We start from the raw sequence: 27,977 nt of genomic DNA, 5'->3' as shown, positions 1-27,977 counted from the left end.
TTTAATATTAGAGAGGAAAGGTTTTTTTTTTTTAGGGCACTTTCAGGAATAGATTCAAAGTAGACGGAACGAGACTTGTAGCTCAAAGGATTAGAACACGTGGTTGAAACTTGTAGCTCAAAGGATTAGAACACGTGGTTATGTTGGGGTTCGAATTCCTCCTCTCCCACAACCGGCTGAAAAGGGGTGGTTTTGTTGCCATTGCAGCCAACCATGTCAACCTTTTAATGTGAGATTCTTTCTAAAATATTATAATATAGGAGTGGGGTCAAACTTTTCGAAGCACGTCAAATGTCAAAAAAGAAGGAAGGTTTTTTTGAGAAAAATTTCAATGGCAGCCACACTTCAAATTGGATAACAGTCATTAGATGAGATGGTTAGAATGGACAAGGATTGTCCGCTTTTCTTGTTCTCGTGCCCTTTCATATTTTTCTATTTATGTGGTCACGGTTAAACCACGTCAACATTTTATATTACTATTCATTTTTATCATATTATCTCTATAAAAAAACAATATAAAATGTTGACGTGGCTTAATCATGACCACACAAAACAGGAGGGCACGGAAACAAGAAGGGCAGACAATCCTTGTCCGATTAGAATGTAACTAAATGTAGTTAGTCAAAATTAGTTACTTAATTGTCCCAATATGTCAATGTAACAGTGTCTTTTATAAATAAATAAAAAATTGATTCGTTTTTCTCTATGTTTCTTCTTCTTCTAACTTAACACTGCAGTGAAATGTTATTAACTCATATTTTATAATATAAATAGAAGACAAAATAATATATCAAAACTCGTTCATCTAAATTCTAAAGTATGATGATACTCAACAACAACGTATACTATAATATTAATAAATCGGTAACGCCACTTCATCTGGCGTCGACTAATTACTCTTTCCATGGAGAATGATGTCAAAGAAATATTTTTTTTAACATCCCAATCACAATTATAGGATAAACCAAAATCCAATGAACGCATATTAATATACTAATCTCCAAAAAATAGACGCGTTCAACTTGGCGCAATGTTGTTGGTCCACTTGTCAAACCCTTTTGTGGCCACAAACAAGAATTTGATTGGTGAAATAAAACTGATTATTTATGTATTAACTTATTGCTTAAGTGATCAAATTGCTTGAGAAATAAAACTGGTGAAATTACTTCACCGCTACACCTAAAGCAGTTTCATTAGTCTTAAAACATTGTTTAAGATAAGATCTCTCTAATACATTAATGAATTCTGATTAAAATAATTATTTATTTTCTCGACGTCAAGTATGCCACGTATGTTTGTTGTTAGAAAATATGTTTCATTAAAAAATGAAAGAAGTATTATAAAATCATATTCAGAGAAGTTCATTCACAATTCAAAGAATCATGATTCATGAATTGATAGAACTTGGCTGTTGAAAGAATCAGCAGTAGCACCCCCTGCTGATCACCCATCACAGCTGGAAACGTGTTTAAGTTGGATTAAAAAATCAACAACTTGGACATGTGTCCAGCCGTGATGGGTGATCAGCAGGGGTGCTGTTGATTCTTCAGTAGCCAAGTCCCATTCTTCATGAATAATGGTGTGCATTTTTGTTCACCATCCTATTTATTATCATTACATGAGTTTAAATTTTGAGATTTGTGTCTATATCTCAAAACCATACTTCATTTATCCTGAAACTACCGAGTACCAGTCACTATATTCGTTCAGGGACCTACTGAAGGGGTCATGCTAAGGCACAACTGATGAAGCACATGAGTTTCTCTCGAACTAAGAGATCAATATATTTTGACACTTGTCAACACTAGAATAAAACTCTTAGAGTCCCACATCGACCGATGACAAAAACAAGGAACTCTCATCAATTATAAAAAGATCATTCTCCCACAATTAAGCCTCTTATGATCTTAGATTCCTTAATCCATTATTAGAATTTACTATTAATGATTATGCTTGAACTTTTGTATCATACAAGCTCTACATTATTAATGAGAACTCCACTACCCTAGTTGACGTAACTCAACTTAAAGTGAACCACTTGCATTTGTGTTTGTTTTTCATTCACCATCATTTTACGCACTACTTCTACTTAGTGACCGAAGCGACCTAATAAAAGTCACACCTTACGTTGTTTTAAAATCAAACCTGTTTTTGTACATAAAACAATTAGTAATGAACGGTTTACACTCAAGAATTTTGGTCGGTATAACGTGAACTTGCATGCGTTAGCCCATGCTTTTAAACTCTAATTTTCTGTTTAGTCAATCGACTTTTGTCTCTAATTAAAATTGACCCAAAACACAGGAAAACACACGCGTGTTCCTCTGGGTGCCCCATTGCCACCGCAACACGTCGCCCAAAAGCTGAGTCCACGTGTCCCAGTCGGCTTGTGGTCCCCACGATCACTAGCGAACCCCACCTCCCCACGTGTCCAGGTAGCCTATCCAGTCATGTTTTTAATCCTAATCAACTTAGGAACGTGGACTACTAGGATCCCGCCACGTGCCCGTTATCTCCCTATATTGTTGCAACTTTTGCCGCTGCTCCTCCCATTAATTCCGAAAACAAACAGAGAGCAAAAACAGAGAACCATTTCTCTTCTGAGTCGAATGCTACACCAATTTTATGTACAAAAACAGAGCCACTCTGTTTCTCCACACACAATTGTATCAATGAATTCGAGATTTGATAGCGACGACCGCCGGATACTCATGTTTCCGGCGGTGCGCCCTTGCGAATGTATTTCTCCGGAGACCCTTCTCGACTCTCTGATCCCTCTCTTCCACACAATCTGCAATTTCCACTCGAAATGCTTCGCGACGCAACGGAAGAATAGCCGGGAAGCAATTCGCCTAGTTCGTGTTCTTCTCATGTTCTTTGAGGAGGCATGTGAGTGCAATTCGGCTCTTTCGAAATCTTCCGCTGTCCTCTGCTTCTCCGAGCTTCATTTCGTCTTCCAAAAAATCCGGTTTTTGTTGGAAGACTGCACGAGAGAAGGCGGTCGGATTTTGATGCTGACGAAATGCGAGTTTCTTGCTACCCAATTTCGGCTGCTGATTCGAGCTCTGGCGACGGCTCTTGATGTTTTGCCGTTGAAATTGATCGATGTTGGCGATGAAGTTAAGGAATTGGTTGAATTGGTGTCGAAGCAATCGTGGAAGGTCAAAATCGAGCTCGAAGCGGATGACAAATTGGCTTCGAAACGATTGCTTGCGATTCTGAGCCAATTCGAAAGGGGAATCGAGCCCGATTTGAATGCCGTAAAGCGGGTCCTCGATTACCTTCGAGTCAAAAGATGGAGCGACTGCAACATGGAGATCAAATTCTTGGAAGAAGAAATCGCTTTCAAGCGTTCCGATCGCGACGAGAGGGAGGTTCCTTTTCTCAGTAGCTTGGTGGGGTTCCTGAGCTACAGCAGGGGAGTGATCTTCGAAACATTGGATCATCAAAACGCTGCGAATCAAATCGACTCCAGGTGCAACGTGGAGATGTTTCGTTGCTTAAACCCTGAAGATTTCAAGTGCCCGATTTCTCTTGAGCTAATGCTTGATCCGGTGACTGTATCTACAGGTCAGACATACGATCGAAGTTCGATTCAGAAATGGCTCCGCGCCGGAAACATGCTCTGCCCCAAAACAGGAGAGGTGATCACAAACACAGAGTTGGTACCGAATTCGATTCTTCGCAAGCTACTAAAAAATCTTTGTGAATACAATGGCGTTTCTCTTGGCAGGCCAGGAACGCAAAGCTCCGACAAAGATCAAACGGTCGCGCATGGTAGCCCCGTTGCTAAACAAGCAATGAAGTTTCTCTCGAGATTTCTCAGCGGAAGGGTTGCTTGCGGAACAAGCGAACAGAAAAACAAGGCTGCTTATGAGATTCGGCTGCTAGCCAAATCAAACATTTTCAATAGGTCTTGTTTTATCAAGGCTGGCTCCATCCCTCCTCTGCTGAAACTACTGAATTCCGCGGATGCATCCACGCAAGTGAATGCAATCGCAGCCTTGTTGAAGCTCGCGAAATACGCAAGCGGAATGAAATTGATAATGTCATGGGGAGGACTACCATCAGTTGTTGCTGTTCTTAAAAATGGGTTGAGTTTAGAAGCCCGGCAATGCGCAGCTGCAACGATATTTCACCTCTCTTCGACAAGCCAGTATCGGAAACTAATTGGAGAATTACCCGAGGCCATCCCAGCTCTTGTGGAGCTGATCAGGGAAGGAACAACGTGTGGCAAAAAGAACTCCGTGGTTGCAATTCTCGGGCTGCTCCTTCGTGCCAAGAATCTACAAAAAGTGCTGGACGCAGGCATTGTTCCATTGCTAATTGACATAATATCTTCATCATCAGAAAACCCTGATCAGCTTGTTGATGATGCATTAGCAATTCTTGCAATTTTGGCCGAGAATGCGGTAGGATCACACGAAATCCTCTACGCCATTGATCTGCATTTGATCATCCGCATTCTTCAAACTTCGACATCCCAAAGAGCGAAAAAGTATTGTGTTTCAACATTGCTGTCTTTGTGCATCAATGGCGGGGCGGAAGTTGTTGCTGTTTTGGCGACGGAACCATCTCTAATGCCTAGACTGTTTTCGCTCTTGACTGATGGAACATCTCACTCGATCAATGAAGCGTCCTCCCTCATCAAATTTCTCCATAACTTCGGTGAAACTAGCGCACCGAGATGGATGAGTACTGCAGTTAGGCGCAAACAAAGCGTTCGGTAACCGTGATTCATCTCGATTTTGCATGTAAATACATTCATAGATGGTGTAAATATTTAAAAACAACCATTAGTTAGGCTTTATACTTTGTAAATTTGTAAAATGCTACAAAGATTATGATTTTAGAATATATTTTGTAAATAACCTGAAAAGGCGGTTGATTGATGGATTATTTTTTTAACCATCACCCGCCACATTATATTATCTGCAAAATATAATTTAAGTAACTGTCTCTGTATCATTACCTTTAAAATTCAAATGTAAGAAATATTATTTAGGCTTTAACTTGGCCCAATTACTTGTAGTGAGCCGCACTCACTTTTTGTTCATCTAAACTTTTATCAGAAGCATAAGAATAATCCGTAACTAAAATAAGATTCCTCGGTAAATATGTCCTTAAGTATCAACAAGAACAAATAAATGGGCCCAAGGCTTAACCATAAAAAGCCCACATATAAGAATCTAATCTCACTTGGGCTTTTACCTCTTTGACCGTTGACGCTTGTAGAAAAACCAGAAGTTTCCCACCTGAAATCCCTAATTCCTAATTTCTCAGCTTCTCCAATCTCTCTCTGTATGTTCTACTCATTCTTTAATTTCTCTATGTTTTGATTCTGATTTCGTGGAATTTGAAAGCTGAATTGGCTTTTTGTTGTATTAGGTGTGTGCGCTTTGAGGATCGGTATGGCGGCGGAGCCCCAGGCGGTGACGGAGGTCGCGAAGATGGATCTATTCGAAGACGACGACGAGTTCGAAGAGTTTGATATCAACGAAGGTATGAATTCTGCGCTTCAATACGTGTTTGAATCGTTTAGCCTTAGTTTCAATTCAATCTCAATTTGTGCTATTTATTTGTTAGGGTTTCAATTGATTGGAAATGTTTGAAATTTACTGTTATTCACTTATTGTATGTATTTTTTTAATTGATTTGGGGATTTTTGCAATGTCTCGCCTGCATTAGCATTTAGTAGGTGGATTTAAGTTTTTGGGTCTCTTAGTTTTGATCCTGTGGTATGCTAAGACTGTTGAAATTCGTTAATTTGCTTATGAATTCAAATTGGTTAACTTTTTCTGGGCCTCATGCTTCCCAAATTGGGTAACTTGTTTGAATATTCGTTAATTTGACGAAGAATTCAAATTGGGTAACTACTTTGAGAAGGAGCCGTTCTAGTTGTGTTCGGTATTCTTTTGTAGACTTGATTTGTGTGAGCACGGTGATTCTCTGCATATCTGGTGTAGGTTTAGAGTACCTGCATTGCTTTTACTTATGGTTCATGCTGTTGTGTGTACGCTTGCAAAGCTGATCAGGTAGGAGTTATGCATCGTTCTAACTTCGTCTTGTTTTGTTTTTGAACAATGACAGAATGGGAGGACAAAGAGGAAGGCAAGGAAGTGACACAGCAGTGGGAAGACGACTGGGATGATGATGATGTTAACGATGACTTCTCTCTGCAGCTGAGGAGGGAACTTGAGAACAATCCTGAGAAGAGCTCAGCTTAGTCTGCAGACTACGTCGGTAGTTTTCTTTGTTTTGTGAACTTGAGATGGGTTTTCTTGTTATCTTTCGTTTCAAAACACTAGCTTTTACCTTTCCAATGTACTTTTTTTTTTTTTATAAAGCCTCAAGATTTAGTGGTTTGAGCTGAGTTTTAGTTTTGCTTAGAATCACAAAGGTTAAGCTTGTCTCTGTGAATATGAAATCTTGAGAGCACATGACATTGTGTGTTTTCCTAGAGGTACGCGTAAATATCCGAATTTTGTAAGCTAACATGTTAGTAGATGATGTCCTGGTCTTCGTGAGTTGAAATTTATATGGCGATGCTTTTGTATCTATAGCGTGACCATGACGTTGTTGTCCGAAAACCCCTCCTTAATGTCCGAGGGGCATGCCTATTCTACCAAGAATGGTGAAACAGTTATCACATATCTTCATTGCTGTGCGTTCTTCTGAATTAACTGATCCTTTGCGTTTTCATGGCTTGCACAAAGCGATTACTTAACTCCGTGAAACCGGAACGCTAAGGTGGCGGTGTTCCAATTATATCATGCATCGCCGTATGTTTTAGTAACATGTGATTGCATTATTGGTTTGAAACACTACCACTTGGTGTCCCCGGTTATGTAAGTCCTGGAGGCTCAAGATCAACAAACAGGGCGAAACTTGAGCCTTTGCCCCCTAATGCAAGGCGACCATAACAAATTTTGCAATCTATTGTGGCTTCAAATCCCAATCTACCGTCGGCAGAAACCAAATTTTTTCCCCCTTCCCAAAGCGATCACATTAAACAGAACCAGCATTGAATTCTTCATGAAAAAGGATGCAAGCAAAGAAACATTTTACAAAAAAATCATTATTGACAGCGAAATACAAAACTTTGAGCATCCTGCCTGCTAGGTCATTTCGACTCGAAAATCGCCGGAAACGCCACTTGCCCCTCCCAAACTCACATCAATCTTTGGAGTTCTAGCACAAGTCCGACACACCGGACAAACCGGAGTCTTCAGCAACCACGAGTCTATGCATTGAGCATGGAAGCTGTGCCTGCAATTTGGCAACAACCTGCATTTTTCGCCTCCCTTGAAACTTTCCAAGCAAACTGCACAATCCACAGGGTGGTTGGTCGTGGTCCCTTTCTCTTCTGCCGTGTAGTCGAAGCAAGGCAGCATGTTCAGTTCCTCATTGGACATCTTTTTTATCGCAACAATGCTGTTTCTTTGAACCCGATTAACACCTTGATCATTGCCTCTGTTGAATGCTCTCCCAATGATACACACATGAATTACTACTAAAACAGCAACCCCCACGAACAGTAAGATCACAGAGATTAAAATCTCCATTCCCTAAATATTGTACAGAAGTGACACAACCGAGATCAAACCCAATTAGCTGAAAGCTTCTGGAATGGCTTAAAGCACTTCCAACAGCGATTGACAGAATAACTCGCATCTGCCATGTACTTATTCAGGAAGCTCTCTTCCAAGTGATTGGATTTTTAAAAACTTTCTAACGTGCTTCTAACGGAAGTACTTTTTAGAGAAGCAACCTAAACGAGCCCGAAAGCTTTTGAAGGCCACCTCATGCATCAAAACCATCGATCTTATCTGAAAAAACGCAGTTTTGAACAGACCGGTTCAGGTGGCATGAAGAAACTGGAACAGAAGGAAAGAACAGAAGCTTATAACGTGTGTCTTGGGGTTTGAGTTTTGGTTGAATTATGTGCATGACAGTTTTGTAGTTACAAGTGGGCTGCTTCTGTCCCTTTGCGCTAATAAATTATGGATAGAGAGGATACAAATTCCAGGCCATGAGAATTGAGGCAGAAAGATTTTATTCAAATTTAGACTAATCCATCCAAAATAAGAAGTAATCTATGGTTAAAAAGATTGAAAATTAGGTTAAGCTCTCTGATTGAGAGAGAGGCAGAGAGAGTTAATTTTGCGTTTAAAGTTGAGGCCAGGCTAAATGCTAATTAGAGTTTGAAATATGTGCATAAACTTTTATGTTAATGGTTTTAGAGAGCTAATTTTGCATTCATATCTTATTGTGACTTGCATATAAAAAGTAATGACTCTATATATTTATTAACGATCATAACTTATCATTAATCTGACCGATTAATTTAAACAAACGCTCAAGAAATTGGATTTTGCTCATCAACAAATTAGGTTCTTAAAACGTCGATTCTATAACCAAACTCGTACAACACAAGAGTTTGCTAATTAGACATTTTCAATTAAACAAGGGGCATGTTTATTTTGATTTATAATGATGATATCAACCACCAGAATGACACCTACGTATAATATATATACACACACACACACACACACACACACACACTAAACCCTAAACCCTATATATATACTATACATACACACACACACACACACACACACACACACACACACACACACAAAACCCTAAACCCTATATATATACTATACATATATATACACACACACACACACACACACTAAACCCTAAACCCTATATATATACTATACATATATACACACACACACACACACACACACACTAAACCCTAAACCCTATATATATACTAGCATTGGCCTACACACTTTACATTTTTTTAGAAAATGAGAAGGAGAGAGGGAGAGAGAGAACGTGGGGGAAGTGAGAGGTTTTATTTTATTTTATTTTAATAGTGGAGGTATTTTAATATCACTTGTAGATGATCCTTCAATAAAAAACACTAAAATTTGGACCTGTGAAATTACATTATTTCATATTTTTTTGTGATAGAACACTAAGTAGTTTTTCACTCTCTTTTGATTGATAAAGAGAGTTTCATTAATTAATAGAGATATAAAATGTAAGGCAAGCTTGTTAGTTAGCCCAACTTTTAGGCGGAAATAATAATTTAGATGGTGGTACTTGGAGAATTCATATAAACATGCCCCTTACTTTTAATTAAATCTAGTTATTAATCATTTTTATCAAATTATCATGTTTAATCATGTACGAAAGTGGGTCGCTAATTACATGCAATATCAAAAGTTTGACAAGGATAAATAAAGGGTAAATAGGATCTAATTGCTATATTAAGTATATATAAAATAAAACGAAGTCTTGTAATTAAATAAATAATTTAATGCATACAGATTATAGAAAAACAATGCTAAATGCATATGAAAATAGATCAGAAAACTTAATAATGGTCGAGGCAAGTTTATCGGGGCCCATTATCAGTGGCGAAGTTAGGAATTAATTATATAGGGTGGGGCGAATTTAAAGGAGTGCAAGGTTCAAAAAAATGCAACAATCAAATCCTTTTATATAGTAATATCGTCTATATTTTATTAATACAAATAAGTTATATTTGAAAACCTTTTTCAATGAAGACATCAATGCCAACATTTTCTGCTTTATCAAAATCACATTTGAAAAATTAGCAATAACAGCAAAATGCAACATCTCTTGTTATACTATACTTCAACCACTCATAAGTATCAAACCAATTACCCGAAACATTGGAAGGAGGATTTGAGCAGTGTATAGTTCCGCCTAGTCCCTCCTACTCCCTCCTAGGCGTCCGCTAATGTGCTTTTCGAATTTATGGCCGATTACGAAAGGGCTCCATGACTTGCAGGTTTTTCGAGAGAGCAAAAGGGCGGACCGTCGCTCATGGGCTTCACTTTCAGCGATGGGATCCCCCTGTAGCTTTGCCTGTGTAATAGTAGCACTCTAAACCATGATTATATTGAAAACTCTCTCATATGAACTCAATGAGACTATAATATTTAGTGCATTCTATGTATGATTATGTGAATAATAAAAAAGTTATTCATGATTACTTGGGGACTTGCCTATTTACATAAGTAGAGATGTGTCTCCAAAAAACATGTTACTATTCATAAAGACTCAAAAGTCCCCACCGTTTATTTGAATTTCATATTAGAATAAACACATCTAAAACCAAAAGGCACCACTTTCAATTTCTATTCAATTAATAGAATCAATATTATAGTTATTGTAGGAATTTTTCCAACATAAAAGGATGTATATGACACTACTATGTTTGATTTATGAGAAATCATACGGAGACTCTCTTCAAAGTGTGACTCTTCGTAAACTCTTTGCCACCTAACGGGGGTTTCTTTGTTTTGTTTTGTTTTTTTTTTTAACCATTTGATTTTAATAATTTCTTTGTTAATAAAAACCTAAAGGTTTTCTGAAAATGCAAAAGCCTTTTTGGTAAAGAAAATGCCAAAGCTTGGAAACCAAGTAGATAAGATAGTGCAGATCGATGACCTAATTTCTTTTGGGTTAAAGCAGCTCCGCTCTATTTTGTAGGAATATTTTAGGCCAACAGGATCCTCTCCCGATCATTTTGATGAGGATCCTTTTGGTGAGGATCTTTGAGATCCGTGAATCATGTTCGTTATCGTATATCGTACGGTCAGTTTTTATCAGGTACTGTTTGTGTTTAATTTTAAATAAAAATATTTAAAATGATTTCTAACCGTACAATGTACGATTAACGAACACAATTCACGGATCTCCGGGATCCTCATAAAGAGGATCCGGATTATATTTTAGATACAAATCTGACATTAAGAGCTTGTTGTTTATATTTATTTCAAAAAAAAAAAAAAAGAGTAGATAGTATTAACATACCAACTAATTAACATTGAGCATACCAACTAATTGACAGTTGCTGCAGATGTGTAGTAACTATTGTCTTCTTAATGTTATTTGAATTCTAGTCACCAGAAAAATTTCTCCGCACGTTGATACTGAAAGGATGTAATTTTTGTCACCACACTGAAGTGGTGATTCTGCTCACTATTCAACTTATTATAATTTGATGAGTTTAAATTTTGAAGTTTGTGTCTATCTAGAATTCACTAGATCTTGAAATTTAAATTCATCTAACAGTTATAAATAAAGTGTTGAGTATCATCATCACCTGAAGATGGTGAGCGAAACAATTCCTGATATTGAAATTGAAACACCGGCTTGAAGCTAGACATGTGGAACGTATTACAGGAGAGAGAAATCTGGGGCTGCTGTATACTCTACCTGAAATTACTGAACTGCGGGGGTTTTTTGTTTTCCATTTTTTTGTGGAACCCTAATCCATGAAACGCCGCTCTATACTATCTTGAAACGGATATGTTTGTACCATACTTGACCAATCCCGAACCTACTAAGCACCGGTCAACGTTATACCGTCAAGGACCCAGAAGAGCTTCCCTTCAACCAGGAGGCCAATCACAATGCGACACGTGTCGACATCAGAAGCCAATCACAGCTCGACACGTGTCAACATCAGAAGCCAATCACAACACGACACGTGTCAATGTTAGAACAAAACTAGAAACTCTCTTCTATAAATAGGGATCATTCTCCCACAATAATCTCTAATGTCATTTTGTACTAAACTATTCACTAGAACTCACAAAATGAGAGCTTGAACCTATGTATTTGTGTAAACCCTTCATAATTAATGAGAACTCCTCTACTCCGTGGACGTAGCCGATCTGGGTGAACCACGTACATCTTGTGTTTGCTTCCCTGTCCTTATTCATTTACGTACTTATCTTCACTAGTGATCGAAGCAACCAAGCGAAGGTCACAAACCTGACACTTTCTGTTGTACCAAAGTCCTCGCTGATTTTGTGCATCAACATTTGGCGCCGTCTGTGGGAAAGACACTTACTCCCACTCTCTTCAGCTTTGTTAAGTTGGTTTCCACCGCTCGTACACTTTCTTTTGGCCAAACATCTTTCTCCAACATGGGGAGCGAAAGAAGCCATAGCACACAGAATGACACCCCCATTGGACCTAGTATGAATCAATGAAAGCAGGAAGGAAATAGAGTTACTCTTCAAGCTAAAGTCGATGAGTTAGAAGCTCAGAACAACAAGATAGTGATGAGGAACGAGGTCCTCCAGGAGCAGTATGAGAAACTTTTCGAGATGCTTCACGAGGCTAGGCATGCTCAAGCACACAAGCTCGTCACCTCTGCTGAGGTCAACAATCATCTGAATGCCCCCCAACACGGAGGGTCACCGATATCCAACACGGATATCCCTGATAGGGATCGAGCTACACATCAATGTGATAATCAACATGAGACTTCTCTCAATCCAGCTGCTTCAACCCGAAGCAGAAGGAGTAGAGGAAAACACCTCCTCACAGAAGGAGTGGAAGGATCAAAAGCCGTCTATCGCGATTGTCGAGACTTCCTAAAGCAACGTCGAGAGAATCTCATCCACATAAGCTCAAAGATCAATGACCCAAGAGTTTCTGAAAGACTCGGTCCTCTCCCACGACCCAGGCCAGCAGTTAATCTAGGGAATGGGCAACAAGTCCCAGAAGAACATGAAGGTACAGGGGACTCGGAAATGTTCCGACATACTCACTCTAGGAGTCAGTGTGACGATTCCAAGGAAAAATCATGCTATCTTGATCAAACTTTCCTACTTCCAAGAGGCGATGGGGACTTACGGAAGAAAAATTCAGTGGTGCACGACTCCACTCAGAACCCCCTTGTCCTACAACTCCTGGAGGAAGTAAACAAGTTGAAGGCTGAACGTCAAGCCGAGATACCTGACTGGAACCAACCCAGGCCTGGCCCCCTCACAAGAAGGATCTTCAACACCCCCTCCAAGCAAAGACAAAGCAGAAGCTTGGCTTACAACTCTATACTGGAAAGGAAGACCCGATTGAACACCTTAACCTCTTTGAGTCCACCATGGTATATCGGAGACACACCGACGAAGAACGGTGCCTTCTCTTCCCCTCTACCCTCTCTGGCGGAGCTTTAAACTGGTATTGCCGTCTTCCACCTGAGACAGTAGACTCATTTGAAGAGTTGAGGAAGCTGTTTGTCTCTCAACACATCTTCCAGACCGATCGCTTGCATTCCGCAGATGACTTGTACACTATTCGCCAGAAGCCGGACGAGTCATTACGAAAGTATGCTGGCCGCTTCAGCCATGAGTATTCTCGTTGCGCTGAGGCAGATGACAAGACCGTCCTCAAGGCCTTCACGGCAGGCTTACGTGACTGTTTCTTTAAGTACATGATCAATGCCAACACTTGGAAGACTTACTCTGAGGTGATGGCACAAGCTTACAACCATGCCTCCGCCGAGGCAAGGACATATCAAGGGAAACCCCCTACAGTCACCCCTTATCAGCAAGTAGGGAGTGGAGGCCAGATCCAACCGAATGAGAAGACCTCAACCTTCCAAACGGTAGCAGCACACCCCCCTGCCTCATTTAATGCTTCGCCAAGTCAGCAGACATATCAATCCCAGGGCAAAAGGAAAGATTTCCATCCTCACCAATCTCATTTTAATAAAAAGAATAAGGGGCACTATCGCGATAACTCAGGATATCGTCACAATAACGCCCGTCCCCAGGCAGTCAATGCAGTGGGCCAATCATATGTCAAGACAGGCCCTACCCTGAGGTATGAGACATACACACCTTTGAACGCTACATGCGCGGCCATCTACCCCAGTATAGCTCATCTGATACCAAAGCCAAAGCCAAGACAGCCAGATTACAAGTCCACGAAAAACACGGGCATGTTTTGCTGCTACCACGAGTATAATGGCCATGATGGCGAGAAGTGCGTCATCCTCCGTGATCATATTGAAGCTTTGGCACATGAAGGAAAAATTGATCAGTTCATCCTTCACCCTCCAAGGGATAACCGTAACCAACGCTAGGTGAATGTGATATATTCTATAAGCGGCGGCACACCTATGTCTGAATCTTCCAATAGGGCCATGAAAAACAGTGAACGAACTTTGAGACCTGGCCATCAAGTGTTTCACGTGGAAGACATCAGGGGAGGCAAGTATCAAAAGCCTAACTGGGATCCAATATGTTTTTACCCTGAGGAAGAAAGAGGTATCATCTACCCTCACAACGACCCGCTGATCGTGGAGGCTCACATAGCAAATTTTGATGTGAAACGAATCCTGATAGACACAGGTGCTTCAGTCAATATCATGTTTGCTGAAGCTTTCAAGGCACTTAATGTAGCTGAACACTTGCTCGATAGCTCGATTTCTCCTCTGATAAGCTTCTCTGGCGATATCGTGCAACCTTTAGGGAGTATACACTTACCCTTCACCATTGGTACAGGCCCCTACACAGCTACTATTACCACTAACTTCCTAGTGGTCAATTGCCCGACGGTATACAATGTCATCTTTGGGCGCACAGGCATCAATGATCTCAAGGCCATGGTATCCACACATATGTTGTTGATGAAGTTTCCAACCCCTTTCGGCAATGGATACATCAGGGGAGATCAACTTAGTGCTCGATCATGTTACAACATTTCAGTTAAGCAACAACACCTGCCTGTCCCCAAGGAGACCCTCTCTATACATAACCAGGTAGTAAAGACCAGTCCAGATGAAGCCAAAAGCCAACTCGGATCTTCATGATGGCAACAGTCAACCCGACGACCCTCGAGATGACTCATTCACCCAGCAAGCACAACCCGCTGAAGAGTTAAAGAATGTCTCTATCTCCAAAGACCATCCAGATCGTATGGTGAAGATTGGCACCACTTTGTCACCACCCCTTCGGTTGTTGCTGATCTCCTTTTTGCAAGAGAACGCCGAGGTCTTCGCTTGGTCATATAAAGATATGCTGGGCATCTCTCCCGATATCATCTGTCACCACTTGAGTATTGATCCCAAGACCAAACCAGTAAAACAGAAGCGAAGATCTTATGATGTTGAACGATACGAGGCGATGAAAGCAGAAGTTGAAAAACTCAAGGACATAGGCTTCGTCCGTGAAGTCAATTACCCAACATGGGTAGCAAATGTTGTCCTTGTTAAGAAAAATCCGACCAAGGAAAGTCTCCTGCTTCAAAAGGTCTTGTGGAGAATGTGTGTCGACTACACCGACCTAAACAAAGGATGCCCGAAGGATAGTTTCCCCCTTCCTCTCATTGATAGACTTATAGACTCTACGGCAGGGTGTGAGCTCTTGAGCTTCATGGACGCTTATTCAGGATACAACCAAATCCTCATGAACCCCTCAGACCAAGAACACACAGCCTTCACTACTGACAGGGGACTATATTGCTACAAAGTCATGCCCTTCGGTCTAAAGAATGCAGGAGCAACTTATCAGAGACTGGTCAATTCAATGTTCGCCGAACAGATTGGGAAAAGCATGGAAGTTTACGTTGATGATATGTTAGTCAAGAGCAAACATGCTGACCAACACATCACCAACCTATCTGAAACTTTCACCATTCTAAAGAGGTATCGAATGAGGTTTGTTGATGCACAAAACCGGATGGTCTTGGTACAACGTAAATCCGACCGTGAATCTGCATGAAATGTAAATGACACAAGATGTATCGTGGTTCACCCCAAGGTTTGGGCTACGTCCACACTGATTGTATTGTATTTCACTATTGAAGAGGGAGAGAGAGAGCTTAGAGCTTAAGGGGTGTCAGGAAGCTTCGGGTTTGTGAGGGTGAGGAGGCCCTTTTATAGAATAAGGGCTCCTCCCCTAATTACATATTTGCCCCTTCCTTTATTACATAATTACATTTAAGTCCCTCGAGTATTTATATGAGGTCTAAATACGAGGCCCTAAATATGGTATAAACAGTAGTCCCCCAAGTCTTCAGTCAAGAGAGTCTTTTGGCTGGAGACTTGAAATTCAGTCCATGTGTGGGCCGAAGTAACTAGATGTTGTCTTGAACTGATGTTCGATGTAAGGCGGTGCTCAATCTGAAATGATGCTCAACCAGAAGTAGCACATGCTGCGAGACTGCTCGGCTTGTGGCGTTTGAAAGTGAGGGAGTCCCTTTTATAGAATAAGGGCTCACTCCTCAATACATAGATGATGGGCTAGAGTTGATGCTCTCTAATGATGGTGAGGGAGTCCCTTTTATAAAATAAGGGATCGCTATTCAGTACATGAATAATGGGTTATGAGTGATGCTCGTGGCGAGGCGGTTGCTCAGCTGACGGCGATGCTCTCTAACGAAGGTGAGGGAGTCCTTTTTATAGAATAAGGGCTCGCTCCTCAATAATGTGCTAGAGTTGATGCTTGCGGCGAGACGGTTGCTCAGCTGGCGGCAATACTCTTTAATGATGGTGAGGGAGTCCCTTTTATAAAATAAGGGCTCGCCCCTTCATACATAAGTAATGGGCTAAGTTCCCCGAGTATTTTTCATGAGGCGGAGTTGAGGCCCAATATATGGTGTATAGTGTAGTCCCCCAAGTCTTCAGTCAATAGAGTATGTTGGCTGAAGACTTCAAATTGAATCCATGTATGGGCCGAAGTGGCAGTTGTTCGGAGACAGTATTTGTATACCCTGCACTGAAGCTTTATAGGTGAAGCTTTGCAAGTGAAGCTTTGAAGCTAGAGTTCTGTAAATGAAGCTTTCGAAGCTGGAGCTTTTGTAAATGAAGCTTTTGAAGCTGATTGACATAAGTGATGCTCATGAATGTTTATGTTGATTGACATGAGTGATGCTCATGAATGTTTATGTATGATTGTCATGAGTGATGCTCATGAATGTTTATGTATGAATGACATGAGTAATGATCATGTATAATTTGAAGTACTAGGCGTACTTTTGATCACCTGGTTGGTGGCATGAAGGAGAGTACGGGTTGTACATTTCATCACCTGGTTGGTAGCATGAATGGCTAGTTGCCAAATTAGAGTACGAGTTGTACATCTCATCACCTGGTTGGTGGCATGAATGGCTAGTTGCCAAAATTAGAGTACGTGTTGTACATCTCATCACCTGGTTGGTGGCATGAATGGCTAGTTGCCAAATTAAAGTATGGGTTGTACATTTCATCACCTGGTTGGTGGCATGAATGGCTAGTTGCCAAATGATATTAGAGTACGGGTTGTACATTTCATCACCTGGTTGGTGGCATGAATGGCTAGTTGCCAAATGATATTAGAGTACGGGTTGTACATTTCATCACCTGGTTAGTGGTAATAACGGCGGGGTGCCGAATAATTTTTTATAGTACTAGGCGTACTTTTGATCGCCTGGTTGGTGTTATTTTGGGTTTATGGGCCTTCGCTCTCCACACAACATTCCAGCCCATTTATTTTGGGCTTTGCCGTTTTTTTTTTACCCTCTGATGGGGTTTATACAGATGTCTCCGAAAGATAAGAAAAATAAATTACATGTTTTCAGCATGTTGATGGGCATCTTCTGGTCCAACAGAAAGTGGAGACGGGATAGTGGAGCATCTTTCTTTTTTTTTAGCTTTTCCTTTTCTGCTTTCTGGTTTTCTTTTTGTTTCTTGACCCTGATGAATATGGCAGACAAGGAATGATAATAGATTTAATAATAAGAAAATAATCTTATCTCTATTTTTGCTTTCTTCTTTTCACTTTCCTTTCTTTCTGTCTCTGAGTTGTCACCCTTGAATCTGCAGGTTGGCCACAATGGTGATGCTGTGCTGGCATCGTGCTTTCTGGTAGCATCTTCATATTGGGTTATCCTCCTGCGTCGGCTTCAGCTTCTGGCTCTGAAGCTGACTCAAAACCCGACTTTCATTTAGGCTCACAGATTGGCTTGCCCAGTAGAGTTTCTGGTAGCATCTTCGAACTGTCATAGCAAATAGTTTGATGCAATATCCTGACAGGATCAACATTCACAGCTTCAAAAAGATGTTCTAAAGCATGCAATCTGATACTGTCTTTCTGAAACGCGAAGTCGGGCCGAACGTTATGCAGCCCGAAAGAGAGGGAACTTCTGTCCATAACCCAGCATGTGAAATTGATCTCAAACCAGTAGTCCTGGATAATGCGAGATTTTGGTGGAATTGCTGAGGGGCGGAGCGGATGAAGGAGATCGAAGATGCTCTGGTGACGGCGGCCATTGATGGAGTTACGGCGAGATCGAATTTAGACGGAGAGGGAGAGACTGAGACGGCGAGATCGAAATCCTGAACGAATTTCTAAACCCTAACCCACAACCTGCATACCAATGATGATGAACCAAAACCCGACGACATCATCTTCAACTTTAACTTGTGGAAATTGACGATGATGAACCAAAACCTAATACCCAAAACCAAAAAACCAGAACCCACATCCTGCAGTAGAAACCAATGTTGAGGAAGTTGAAGAACGACGCCGTTTCCTCGTCATTGAATGTTGAAGACAACATGGAGCGTGGATCTGGAACGACGTCGTCGCGATCTTAGAAAAAGTTTTGGGATCTCTGATTTTTTTTCTCCGCGTTCTTCTTAAGGGGTGGTCGTGATGGTACTGCAGTGGAAGAGATGTGCTGTGATTCTCTCTCACGGCCGGATTTTTTATGAGGTTCACTATTCATCACCAACTCACCGTCCCTCGCCGAGCATGATGTCTTTCTGTCCACGGAGATCAGGCTGAACAACTTGAACAAGCCTGGAATCGCTGACGTGGTGCGGTAGACTTTCCATATTTTGAAGTCAAAACTCGCCGACTCGGATGCGTCGGCTCGGGAAAACACGAACTGGGCAAAATTTTAGATTATGGTGGTACTGGCTCTCACTCTCATGGCTGACAGGGCTTTCAGCAAGAGAAAAATGGATGGGTAAGATGGGTGCGCAAACAATAAATGTTGAAAGATAAAAGAAGCTGCTTGGGTTTTTGATTGATCTGAGACGAATGCAATGCGGATTGAGCAGCGACGGAGAGACGTAAGCACCAGAAGCCAAAACGACACCGCACCACTCTGTCTGGCTCTCCCAGGTCTCTGAGATTTGGGTGATGCCTAGCCAGGAGAGAGGGGAAAGAGAGTGAACCGTTGGGTTTTCGATGGTGGAAAAAGGATTCAGCTTCTCCGAGCTAGACGAAGATTCGGAGTGAGACAGTGGAGTCTGGAGCCATTGGAGGAGATGAATTTTTTGTTGCGAGCCTCGAGGTCCGTCTGGATGAAGAAGGTGAGGACGATGAAGGCGAAGAGCTGGATAAAGGAGGCTCTTTTGCTCCGCTACGAGATCAGGAGGTTCTTCCTTAGCAGCGCCTTGTACTGCTGGAACAGCAACGGAAAGCCGCTCCGCAAGCCATCGGTTTGGGTTTTCTGGACCCAAATGTGATTTCTCGGGTTTAGTCATGGAAGTGAGAGAGTTTGATTTTTTGTGACTTGTCTGTAAGAGGATATCAGAGTGAGAGAGAGGCTGAGAGAGTTTTGATTGTCTCCTGGGTTTAGCTTTGGATCTTGGGTTTTTCTGGGAATGGTTGTTGGATTTTTGCAGATTTTGCTGATTTTGCTGATTCACGGCGGAGGTGAGAAATTGATAGAGAACCGACATAGCTTTTTGTGTCGTTTCCCACAGACGGCGCCAAATGTTGATGCACAAAATCGGATGGTCTTGGTACAACGTAAATCCGACCGTGAATCTGCATGAAATGTAAATGACACAAGATGTATCGTGGTTCACCCCAAGGTTTGGGCTACGTCCACACTGATTGTATTGTATTTCTCTGTTGAAGAGGGAGAGAGAGAGCTTAGAGCTTAGGGGGTGTCAGGAAGCTTCGGGTTTGTGAGGGTGAGGAGGCCCTTTTATAGAATAAGGGCTCCTCCCCTAATTACATATTTGCCCCTTCCTTTATTACATAATTACATTTAAGTCCCTCGAGTATTTATACGAGGTCTAAATACGAGGCCCTAAATATGGTATAAACAAGGTTGAACCCCAACAAATGTGCCTTCGGCGTGGGCTCTGGCAAATTCTTAGGCTTTATGATTAGCCAACGAGGCATTAAAGCTAACCCCGAAAAGATCAAAGCAATCCTCGACATGAAAGAGCCAGTAACTTCAAAAGACATCCAAAGCCTTACTGGCAAGGTGGCAGCCTTAACCAGATTCATCTCTAAGGCCACAGACAGATGTGCTCCTTTCTTCAAAGCACTCAAGGGAAATAAGAAGTACATTACATGGACGGAGGAATGTGCCAAGGCATTCAGGAACCTCAAAGAGTATATGAGTAAAGCCCCTCTGCTCTCCAAACCAGAAGTTGGTGACACTCTCATTATCTATCTATCGGTTTCGACTTCAGCAGTCAGTTCTGTTCTTATTCGAAATGACAGTGGTGTCGAACGGCCCGTCTACTATGCTAGCAAGGCCCTACAAGATGCGGAGACACGATACTCCTACATTGAGAAATTAGCTCTAGCATTGGTCATGTCTGCTCGAAAACTTCGCCCTTATTTCCAAGCACACACCATCATCGTGCTTACCAATCACCCTCTTCGATAGATACTCCAGAGTCCTGACACGTCTGGGCGAATGATCAAATGGGCGATAGCATTTGGTGAGTTTGACATCTCCTACCAACCAAAACCAGCCGAAAAGGGTCAAGCAGTAGCAGATTTCATCGCCGACTTCACATATCCTGTTGACATTGCTTCTACACCTAAAGCAATAGCTTCATTACCATCGGAAGCTCAGAAGATAGAATCAACAACCCCAGCATGGAGTCTGTATGTTGATGGCTCATCCAACCAACAGGGCTGCGGAGCAGGATTAGTCCTCACTACCCCTGACAAAGTGGCGATAGAATACGCTATTCGTTTCAAATTCAAGGCATCGAACAACGAGGCCGAATACGAAGCCTGCTAGTAGGCTTACGTTTGGCCAAGCATCTTGGAGTTAAACAAATTGATATCTTCAGTGACTCCCAATTAGTGGTCAACCAAGTCACGAACAACTTTGATGCTAAGGATAGCTCCATGACAGCATATCTTGCGCAAACACGACTTTTGCTCAAGCACTTCCACTACCAGATCACCCCAGTTCCTCGAGCGGCAAACAGTCATGCAGATGCTTTGGCCCGCCTCGCCTCGGCAGTGGAAGACAAGATTGGGAGAAAAATTCATGTCGAATTGTTGACAGCACCAAGCACCATGGTCGCGGAAGTGTGTAATTTACAACAAGGAGATAGTTGGATCACCCCAATTTATAAATTCCTTGCCCATGGCACCCTCCCAAATGACAAAGTCCAAGCTAAGCAGATTCGATACAAGTCTGCTCGCTACCTGATCATTAATGACCAACTCTACAAGCGCGGTTTTACCCTGCCCTACCTAAGATGCCTTACACCTGCGGAGGCGGAAATTGTCCTTCAGGAAATACATGAAGGAGTCTGCGGAGATCATGCTGGGTCTCGATCCCTAGCACACAAGACTTTTCGCCAAGGATACTATTGGCCAATACTCCACCAAGATGCCATCAGAATATCTCGCTCATGTGATAAGTGTCAAAGCTACGCAACTATCCCTCACTCCCCTCCCGAGCCGCTCACTCCTATGATCAGCCCTTGGCCCTTCGCCCAATGGGGACTTGATTTGATCGGCCCAATACCTGCAGGGAAGGGCAAGGTCCGCTATGCAATCGTTGCAGTTGACTACTTCACAAAGTGGGCTGAAGTAGAACCCTTGGCAACCATTACTGAGGGAAAAATAGAAGACTTCGTATGGAAGAACATCCTCTGTAGATTCGGCATTCCCAATGCGATAGTCACGGACAATGGGCGGCAGTTCGACAACAAGAAGTTCAAGATGTTCTGCTCTAAGTTCAACATCAACTTATGTTTTGCCTCTCCAGCCCATCCCCAGTCTAATGGACAAGTCGAGGCCGTTAACAAAATAATCAAGCGCACTCTGAAAACTAGCTTGGACAAAGCTAAAGGTTGTTGGCCAGAATTCGTACCCCAAGTTCTTTGGTCATACCGCACTTCATATCGGACTTCCACAGGAGAAACTCCATTCTCACTTGCTTTTGGTACAGAAGCAGTTGTCCCGGTTGAGCTTGAGCAAGCAACATACCGAATCCAGAATTACATGCAGAGTGAGAACGACAAACAACTCACCCTCAACTTGGATCTAGTCGAGGAACACAGAAATCAGGCTCACCTGAGGAATGTCGCCTACAAGCAGCGCATTTCCAACTACTACGACTCAAGGGTCAAACCTCGCTCTTTCAAAGTGGGAAACTGGGTACTGAATAAAAGATTACTCTGTGATAGGGTCCCGAGTGAAGGAACACTCAGTCCTAACTGGGACGGACCGTTCGAGGTCGTCGGCATTAGCCGCCCTGGCTCCTACAAGCTCAGAAACTCCGACGGCAAGACCCTTGGCCATCCATGGAATGCTGACCACTTGAAGTACTATTACAAATAGACTCACATTGTACAAGTGTTAAGCTACAACCGTTCGACATCCTATGTAACAAAGAACATTTGGTATGAATTCAATAAAGAGGTGATTTAGCCAACTCGGCCATAAACTCTTTTCCATTCTGAGCAATGAAACACTCAAGTGTTGAAGCTTCAACGCAAATGTTTCCAATACAAAACAAAATCTAAGTATGTGTCAACAAGACTATACAAAGGATCTACATCATACATTCCAACACATTCATACATAAACATCATACATTCCAACACATTCATACATAAACATCATACATTCCAATACATTCATACATAAACATCATACATTCCAACACATTCATGCATAAACATCATACATTCCAACACATCCATACATAAGCCAACTGTGCTTCGAAAGGGTTCAACACACTTTGTGTCATTCGACATTTGCCACAATGTGCCTCGATACCTTGCCCTTATTCTCACCAACTAGGTGATGAAGGAACTCACCTTCGTACCACCAACTAGGTGATGAAATGTACAACCCGTACTCTAATATTATTTGGAAACTTGCCACCCTTATCACCAATCAGGTGAAGAAGGAACTCATCTTCATGCCACCAACCAGGTGATGAAATGTCACGCGTACTTTCCTTCATGCCACCAACCAGGTGATGAAATGTACAACGCGTACTCTCCTTCATGTCACCAACCAGGTGATGAAAGGTGATTAAGGAATTCACATTCGTACCACCAACCAAGTGATGAAAGCAACCTACCATTCATTCCATTAACCAGAAGACGAGTGGTACAACTTGTACATGTGAACTCCTAGCATTCACAAATAATCAAAAACCATCAAGCTTTACAACTCAACTAGGGGAGCACTTATGCCTAACAAGAGCTATAGTCACCAACAAAGTCTTATTGCAAGCCAACAATGGCTTCAATGCATGGTATACGAAGATCAAGCTCTTCAGCCCTCTTGCATCTGCTTCAGACATTTCTCCTCTGTAACAATGCAAACACTACAACTCATAGAAAGCTTCAAACGCTCTTGATCAAGACTGTTCGAAGCAAATTCAATTTATATGGTTCATCCAAACCTTCGACTACTACAAGATGTGGCTTGCATCACAATCTCTCGCTTAACAGTATGGAAGCAAAATTTGTATACGTTGTCTCTCCCACATTTTCAAATTTCTAGTTTTCCCAAAAAAAAAAAAAAAAAAAAAAAAAAAAAAAAAAAAAAAAAAAAACAAAAACAAAAACAAAAAAAAAACAACAAAAAAAAAGAAGAGGAAATTGGAAATTGGGAAATTCAACAAAGCTTCATCAATGGAGGACAAATATCAATCTCAAAAGCTTTGCACTATCTTCATCAAGATAGTGTGAAGTAAAATCAATTTATGGTGCCAACAAAAGCTTCATCAATGGAGGACAAATATCAATCTCAAAAGCTTTGCACTATCTTTATCAAGATAGTGTGAAGCAAAATCAATTTATGGTGCCAACAAAAGCTTCATCAATGGAGGACAAATATCAATCTCAAAAGCTTTGCACTATCTTCATCAAGATAGTGTGAAACAAAATTAATTTATGGTGCCAACAAAAGCTTCACCTATAAAGCTTCAACCCCAAAGCTTCACCTATAAAGCTTCAACACCAAAGCTTCACCTATAAAGCTTCAACACCAAAGCTTCACTTATAAAGCTTCAACACCAAAGCTTCACCTATAAAGCTTCAACACCAAAGCTTCACCTATAAAGCTTCAACACCAAAACTTCACATATCAAGCTTCAACCCCAAAGCTTCACCTACAATACAAAATTTCAACACCAAAACATATAAAAGCTTCACACACTCTTCATCAAGATAGTGTGAAGCAAAATCAATTCATGATGCCCAACAAAGCTTCAACCTCAAAGCTTCACCTACAAAGCTTCAACACCAAAGCTTCACCTACAAAGCTTTTAAATATATATATATATATATATATATATATATATATATATATATATTATTTTTAATTTTTATTTTTTCGGAAATTCGAAAATTCAAAAATCCGGAAATTTGAAAATTAAAAAAAAAAATAAAAAAAAAAAAAATTGCCTAGGCCTCATCTTCTTTGGGCCTAACAACTTTCATAACAAATATATATGAAGAAGGAGTTTTGGGCTACCACTTAGAAAGGAAATGCCTCATTCGTCAACTCCCTCGACCAGAGACTTGGGGGACTCCTACCATATGCTACTGCACCTTGATAATCGGAAGTCTCACGACCACTTAGTGACTTGGATTTTTCAAGTCTCCAAACGAGAAGTTTTCCTCACTCGGGAAATTAAGGGAGCATTACCTCAACCTACATGCTTCACTCACAAACTTTCAACATACAAGCTTCAACAAAAGGAAAAATTCAAAGAACTTAGTGAAGAAGGCCTTGGTGTATTTAACACAATACGTTGAAATGAAGCAAATCTTGTTTATTGATATTTCCGATAAGTTACAAATATGTACATATACATGAATCAAAATAAACAAACAAGAGGGAGCCTTCACAAAGGTTGCTCAGGGGAAGTCTCAGCAGTCGGTAGAGCCCCAGAAAGAGAAAGCACCGGAGGGTGGTTGTCCGGAGCCTCAGTACTGGACAGAACCCCAGAAGGAGGAGGCATCGGAGGTTGATCATTTGGAGCTTCATTACGCGGTACAGCCCCAGAAGACGACGGCAATAAATGCCTTTGGAACAAACCCACAAACCGCTGATGATCAAGTAAAACCTGACCATCAGATTCCTTCATCTGGTCAAGCTTTCTCTTCATGTTTGTAGCATAGTCATGTGCGAGCCGGTGCAACTGTTTATTCTCATGCTTGAGCCATCTAATCTCCTGTTTGAGACTCATCACTTCAGCAGCCAATGATTCAACTTGGCGGGTTCTAGCAAATAGGCGTTGGGCCATATTAGATACAGAAGCTGCACACTGAACACTAAGAGCCAGAGAATCCTTAACAGCCAACTCATCAGACCGTTTGGAAAGTAGTCTGTTATCTTTGGGAGTGAGAAAGTTCCTGGCCACCACCGCAGCAGTCATATCATTCTTCATCACAGAATCCCCAACGGTAAGAGGACCAGTAGGGGATATGAAGGATGGGCGCCATATGTTGTCTGGAGAAGGCGTGGCTGTCTCTTCTCCAAGGTTCAAGTCAAAACGACGGTCGGAGGGGCCAGACATTTTCAAAGGTGTTGAAGAGGGAAGAGGTCAGACAAATCAAGATCTTAGAAGTGCAAGAAGGGATCTTCTACTGGTGGAGATTCAAGTGTGCTGTGGAACTTAATGCCAACCTCTATAAAAATCTACACTTGACGGAGCTTCAGGAATCGAAGAGGCGTTTGCTTTCTCGAAAGCTGAGCTGCTCAGAGACCACGATGGCCGATCTCAGAAATCGAAGAAGCACCTGCTTTTTCAGCCTCGTCAGCACCTGTCACATGCACACTCAGCTTTGCGGAAATTACGGGCAATCTGTCGAAGATTTCTGGTGAAGTAGAAAACACGTGAATCTTACTGTTCAATCACCACTCTCCACACGCACCATCAACTCCTCGGGTACCACATATAACTTTGCCAAAGATCTCTGACAAAGTTTAGGCACGAGAATTTCGAAGTTCCAGCTACCCTACTATTACCCACAGGGTAAAGGAACAGAACCACTGCTTGACAACTGGAAAGTCCCTATGTGTGTCGACTTCCGTGTTCTGTGGCAAGACAGGCTGGCAAGAACGTCCAACCTTTACTCACATTCGAGAAAAGACTCTCAACATAATTACTTTCTCAAAAACCGAAGCGGCACCGCTTTCCGAATCTTGAGAGCCAGATCCCCGACGGGATTACTTGTTCGAAAACCGAAGAGGCATAGCTCTCAGAACTTCGAGAGCCAGATTTCCTTAGATAAAGCTTGTCTGTAATCTTCACACGCAACATTAGCTTTCCAGATACCACATACCACTTTTTCAAAGTGCTCTGACAAAGTTAAAACACGTGAAGCTGGCAGCTCCCACTACATTGTTGTGACCAAGAAGGGTAAAGGAATAGCATTACTACTTGTTATTGGAAAATCCCTATATACATCGACCTCCTTCCTCAACGGACAGGCAAACCTGCAAAAATGCTCAACCCTTTCTCGCATTCGAGAATGCACCCTCAACATAACCTCTCGAAATACTCAGCTTTATTTCCCCCCGATAATACCTCAGCAAATAAGCCACACCAAGAACAAGAGTATCTCATATCATCAGGGTCGAAAGCAAGAGTATCCCATATCATGCTTTCTCCCTGTCCTTGTCTTCGTCCTTGTCTACACCTGCAGGACAAAGAGAAAGAGAGCAGTCAGTCGGAACCTGAAATCAAACCTCCAATCTGGAACTGACTGCCTGAGACATTTGCCTGGTTGCTTACTTAGCATTGCTCTCGAGAACTCATCCTCAACTGCTGTCAAGGTCATGAATTACACCGGCACATACCTCATGACAGTTGATCAGATATTGGCTCTTTACACTGAAGCTGCCAAGCGTGGATGAGTCACTATGAAGGAATGTTCTGAAGTACCATTTAAATGCAAAGGTTGCACACCACTTCTGCCATGCAAAAGATTGAAGCAGAAGGTTCAACGGTGAGCTGAAACAGATCACTACAGCACGACACTTTTCCATACCACATTCATTATTCCGTCAACAGCAAAAGTATCCTATATCATCAAGGTCGAACGTACTCTAGATTTGATGGACTTGTTTTGACCCTCAAATTCTTGAGTCGGCCTTATACTCTGAAGGGAACCAGAAAATCCTCCAGCACAGTTCAAGAATAAGCCTGTGGAAAGTTACTTCTTCAAAAGCAAAAGTATCTCATATCATCTCTTCTCCATTTGCTTCTCCTTATCCTGGCAGCTGAATGAGAGACAAGGAGAAGGAGAATAATCAACCGGAAGCCAAAGTCGAACCTCCGATCCTGGGTTGCTTGCTTGGAAGTTTGACTGCTTACCTTGTCTGTCACCTCTTTCGGCAGATCTCCTAGCTCGGCGACTTGGGGGACTCCTACTATAGGGTTTGTATCGCACTTGACCAAGCCCGAAACTACAAGTAAGCTTCAAGTGAAATTGATACATTACCTTGTGCATCTTCATCGGTTAAAGATACCACCCATGGATGGAGGAAAAGTACTTCCAGAGAACATGCCACATCTACATATGAGACAGATAAGGCACGTGAAAATGATACCACACTTCAGTACTTAGAAGTTTCGTGATTACTCAATGGCTTGGATCTTGCAAGTCCCCAACCGAGGAGCTTCCCTCACTCGGGAACTTAGGGGAGCACTGTTTGTACCATACTTGACCAATCCCGAAACTACTAAGCACCGGTCAACGTTATACCGTCAAGGACCCAGAAGAGCTTCCCTTCAACCAGGAGGCCAATCACAATGCGACACGTGTCGACATCAGAAGCCAATCACAGCTCGACACATGTCAACATTAGAAGCCAATCACAACACGACACGTGTCAATGTTAGAACAAAACTAGAAACTCTCTTCTATAAATAGGGATCATTCTCCCACAATAATC

At 41.8% G+C, this 27,977-nt stretch overlaps 3 protein-coding genes across 3 annotated transcripts; 2 read left to right on the top strand and 1 right to left on the bottom strand.

The window, feature by feature from the left end:
- The first annotated feature begins 2,562 nt into the window (after positions 1-2,562).
- On the top strand, positions 2,563-4,730 carry LOC126600620 (U-box domain-containing protein 19-like). Its single transcript, XM_050267214.1, has one exon. The coding sequence runs from the start codon at positions 2,610-2,612 to the stop codon at positions 4,728-4,730; it is 2,121 nt and encodes a 706-aa protein (XP_050123171.1). The 5' UTR covers positions 2,563-2,609.
- Positions 4,731-5,152: 422 nt separating this feature from the next.
- LOC126600622 (protein DELETION OF SUV3 SUPPRESSOR 1(I)-like) lies at positions 5,153-6,365 on the top strand. Its single transcript, XM_050267217.1, has 3 exons — positions 5,153-5,301; positions 5,389-5,502; positions 6,091-6,365. The coding sequence occupies exons 2-3, from the start codon at positions 5,412-5,414 to the stop codon at positions 6,225-6,227; spliced, it is 228 nt and encodes a 75-aa protein (XP_050123174.1). The 5' UTR covers positions 5,153-5,301; positions 5,389-5,411; the 3' UTR covers positions 6,228-6,365.
- Positions 6,366-7,091: 726 nt separating this feature from the next.
- On the bottom strand, positions 7,092-8,245 carry LOC126600621 (RING-H2 finger protein ATL56-like). The gene has a single exon (XM_050267215.1). The coding sequence runs from the start codon at positions 7,563-7,565 to the stop codon at positions 7,119-7,121; it is 447 nt and encodes a 148-aa protein (XP_050123172.1). The 5' UTR covers positions 7,566-8,245; the 3' UTR covers positions 7,092-7,118.
- Between the last annotated feature and the right edge of the window lie 19,732 nt (positions 8,246-27,977).

The sequence above is a fragment of the Malus sylvestris genome, chromosome 14 (genome assembly GCF_916048215.2).
Source record: "Malus sylvestris chromosome 14, drMalSylv7.2, whole genome shotgun sequence".
NCBI classification, from domain to species: Eukaryota; Viridiplantae; Streptophyta; class Magnoliopsida; order Rosales; family Rosaceae; genus Malus; species Malus sylvestris.
This window is presented reverse-complemented; position numbering and strand designations above follow the sequence as displayed.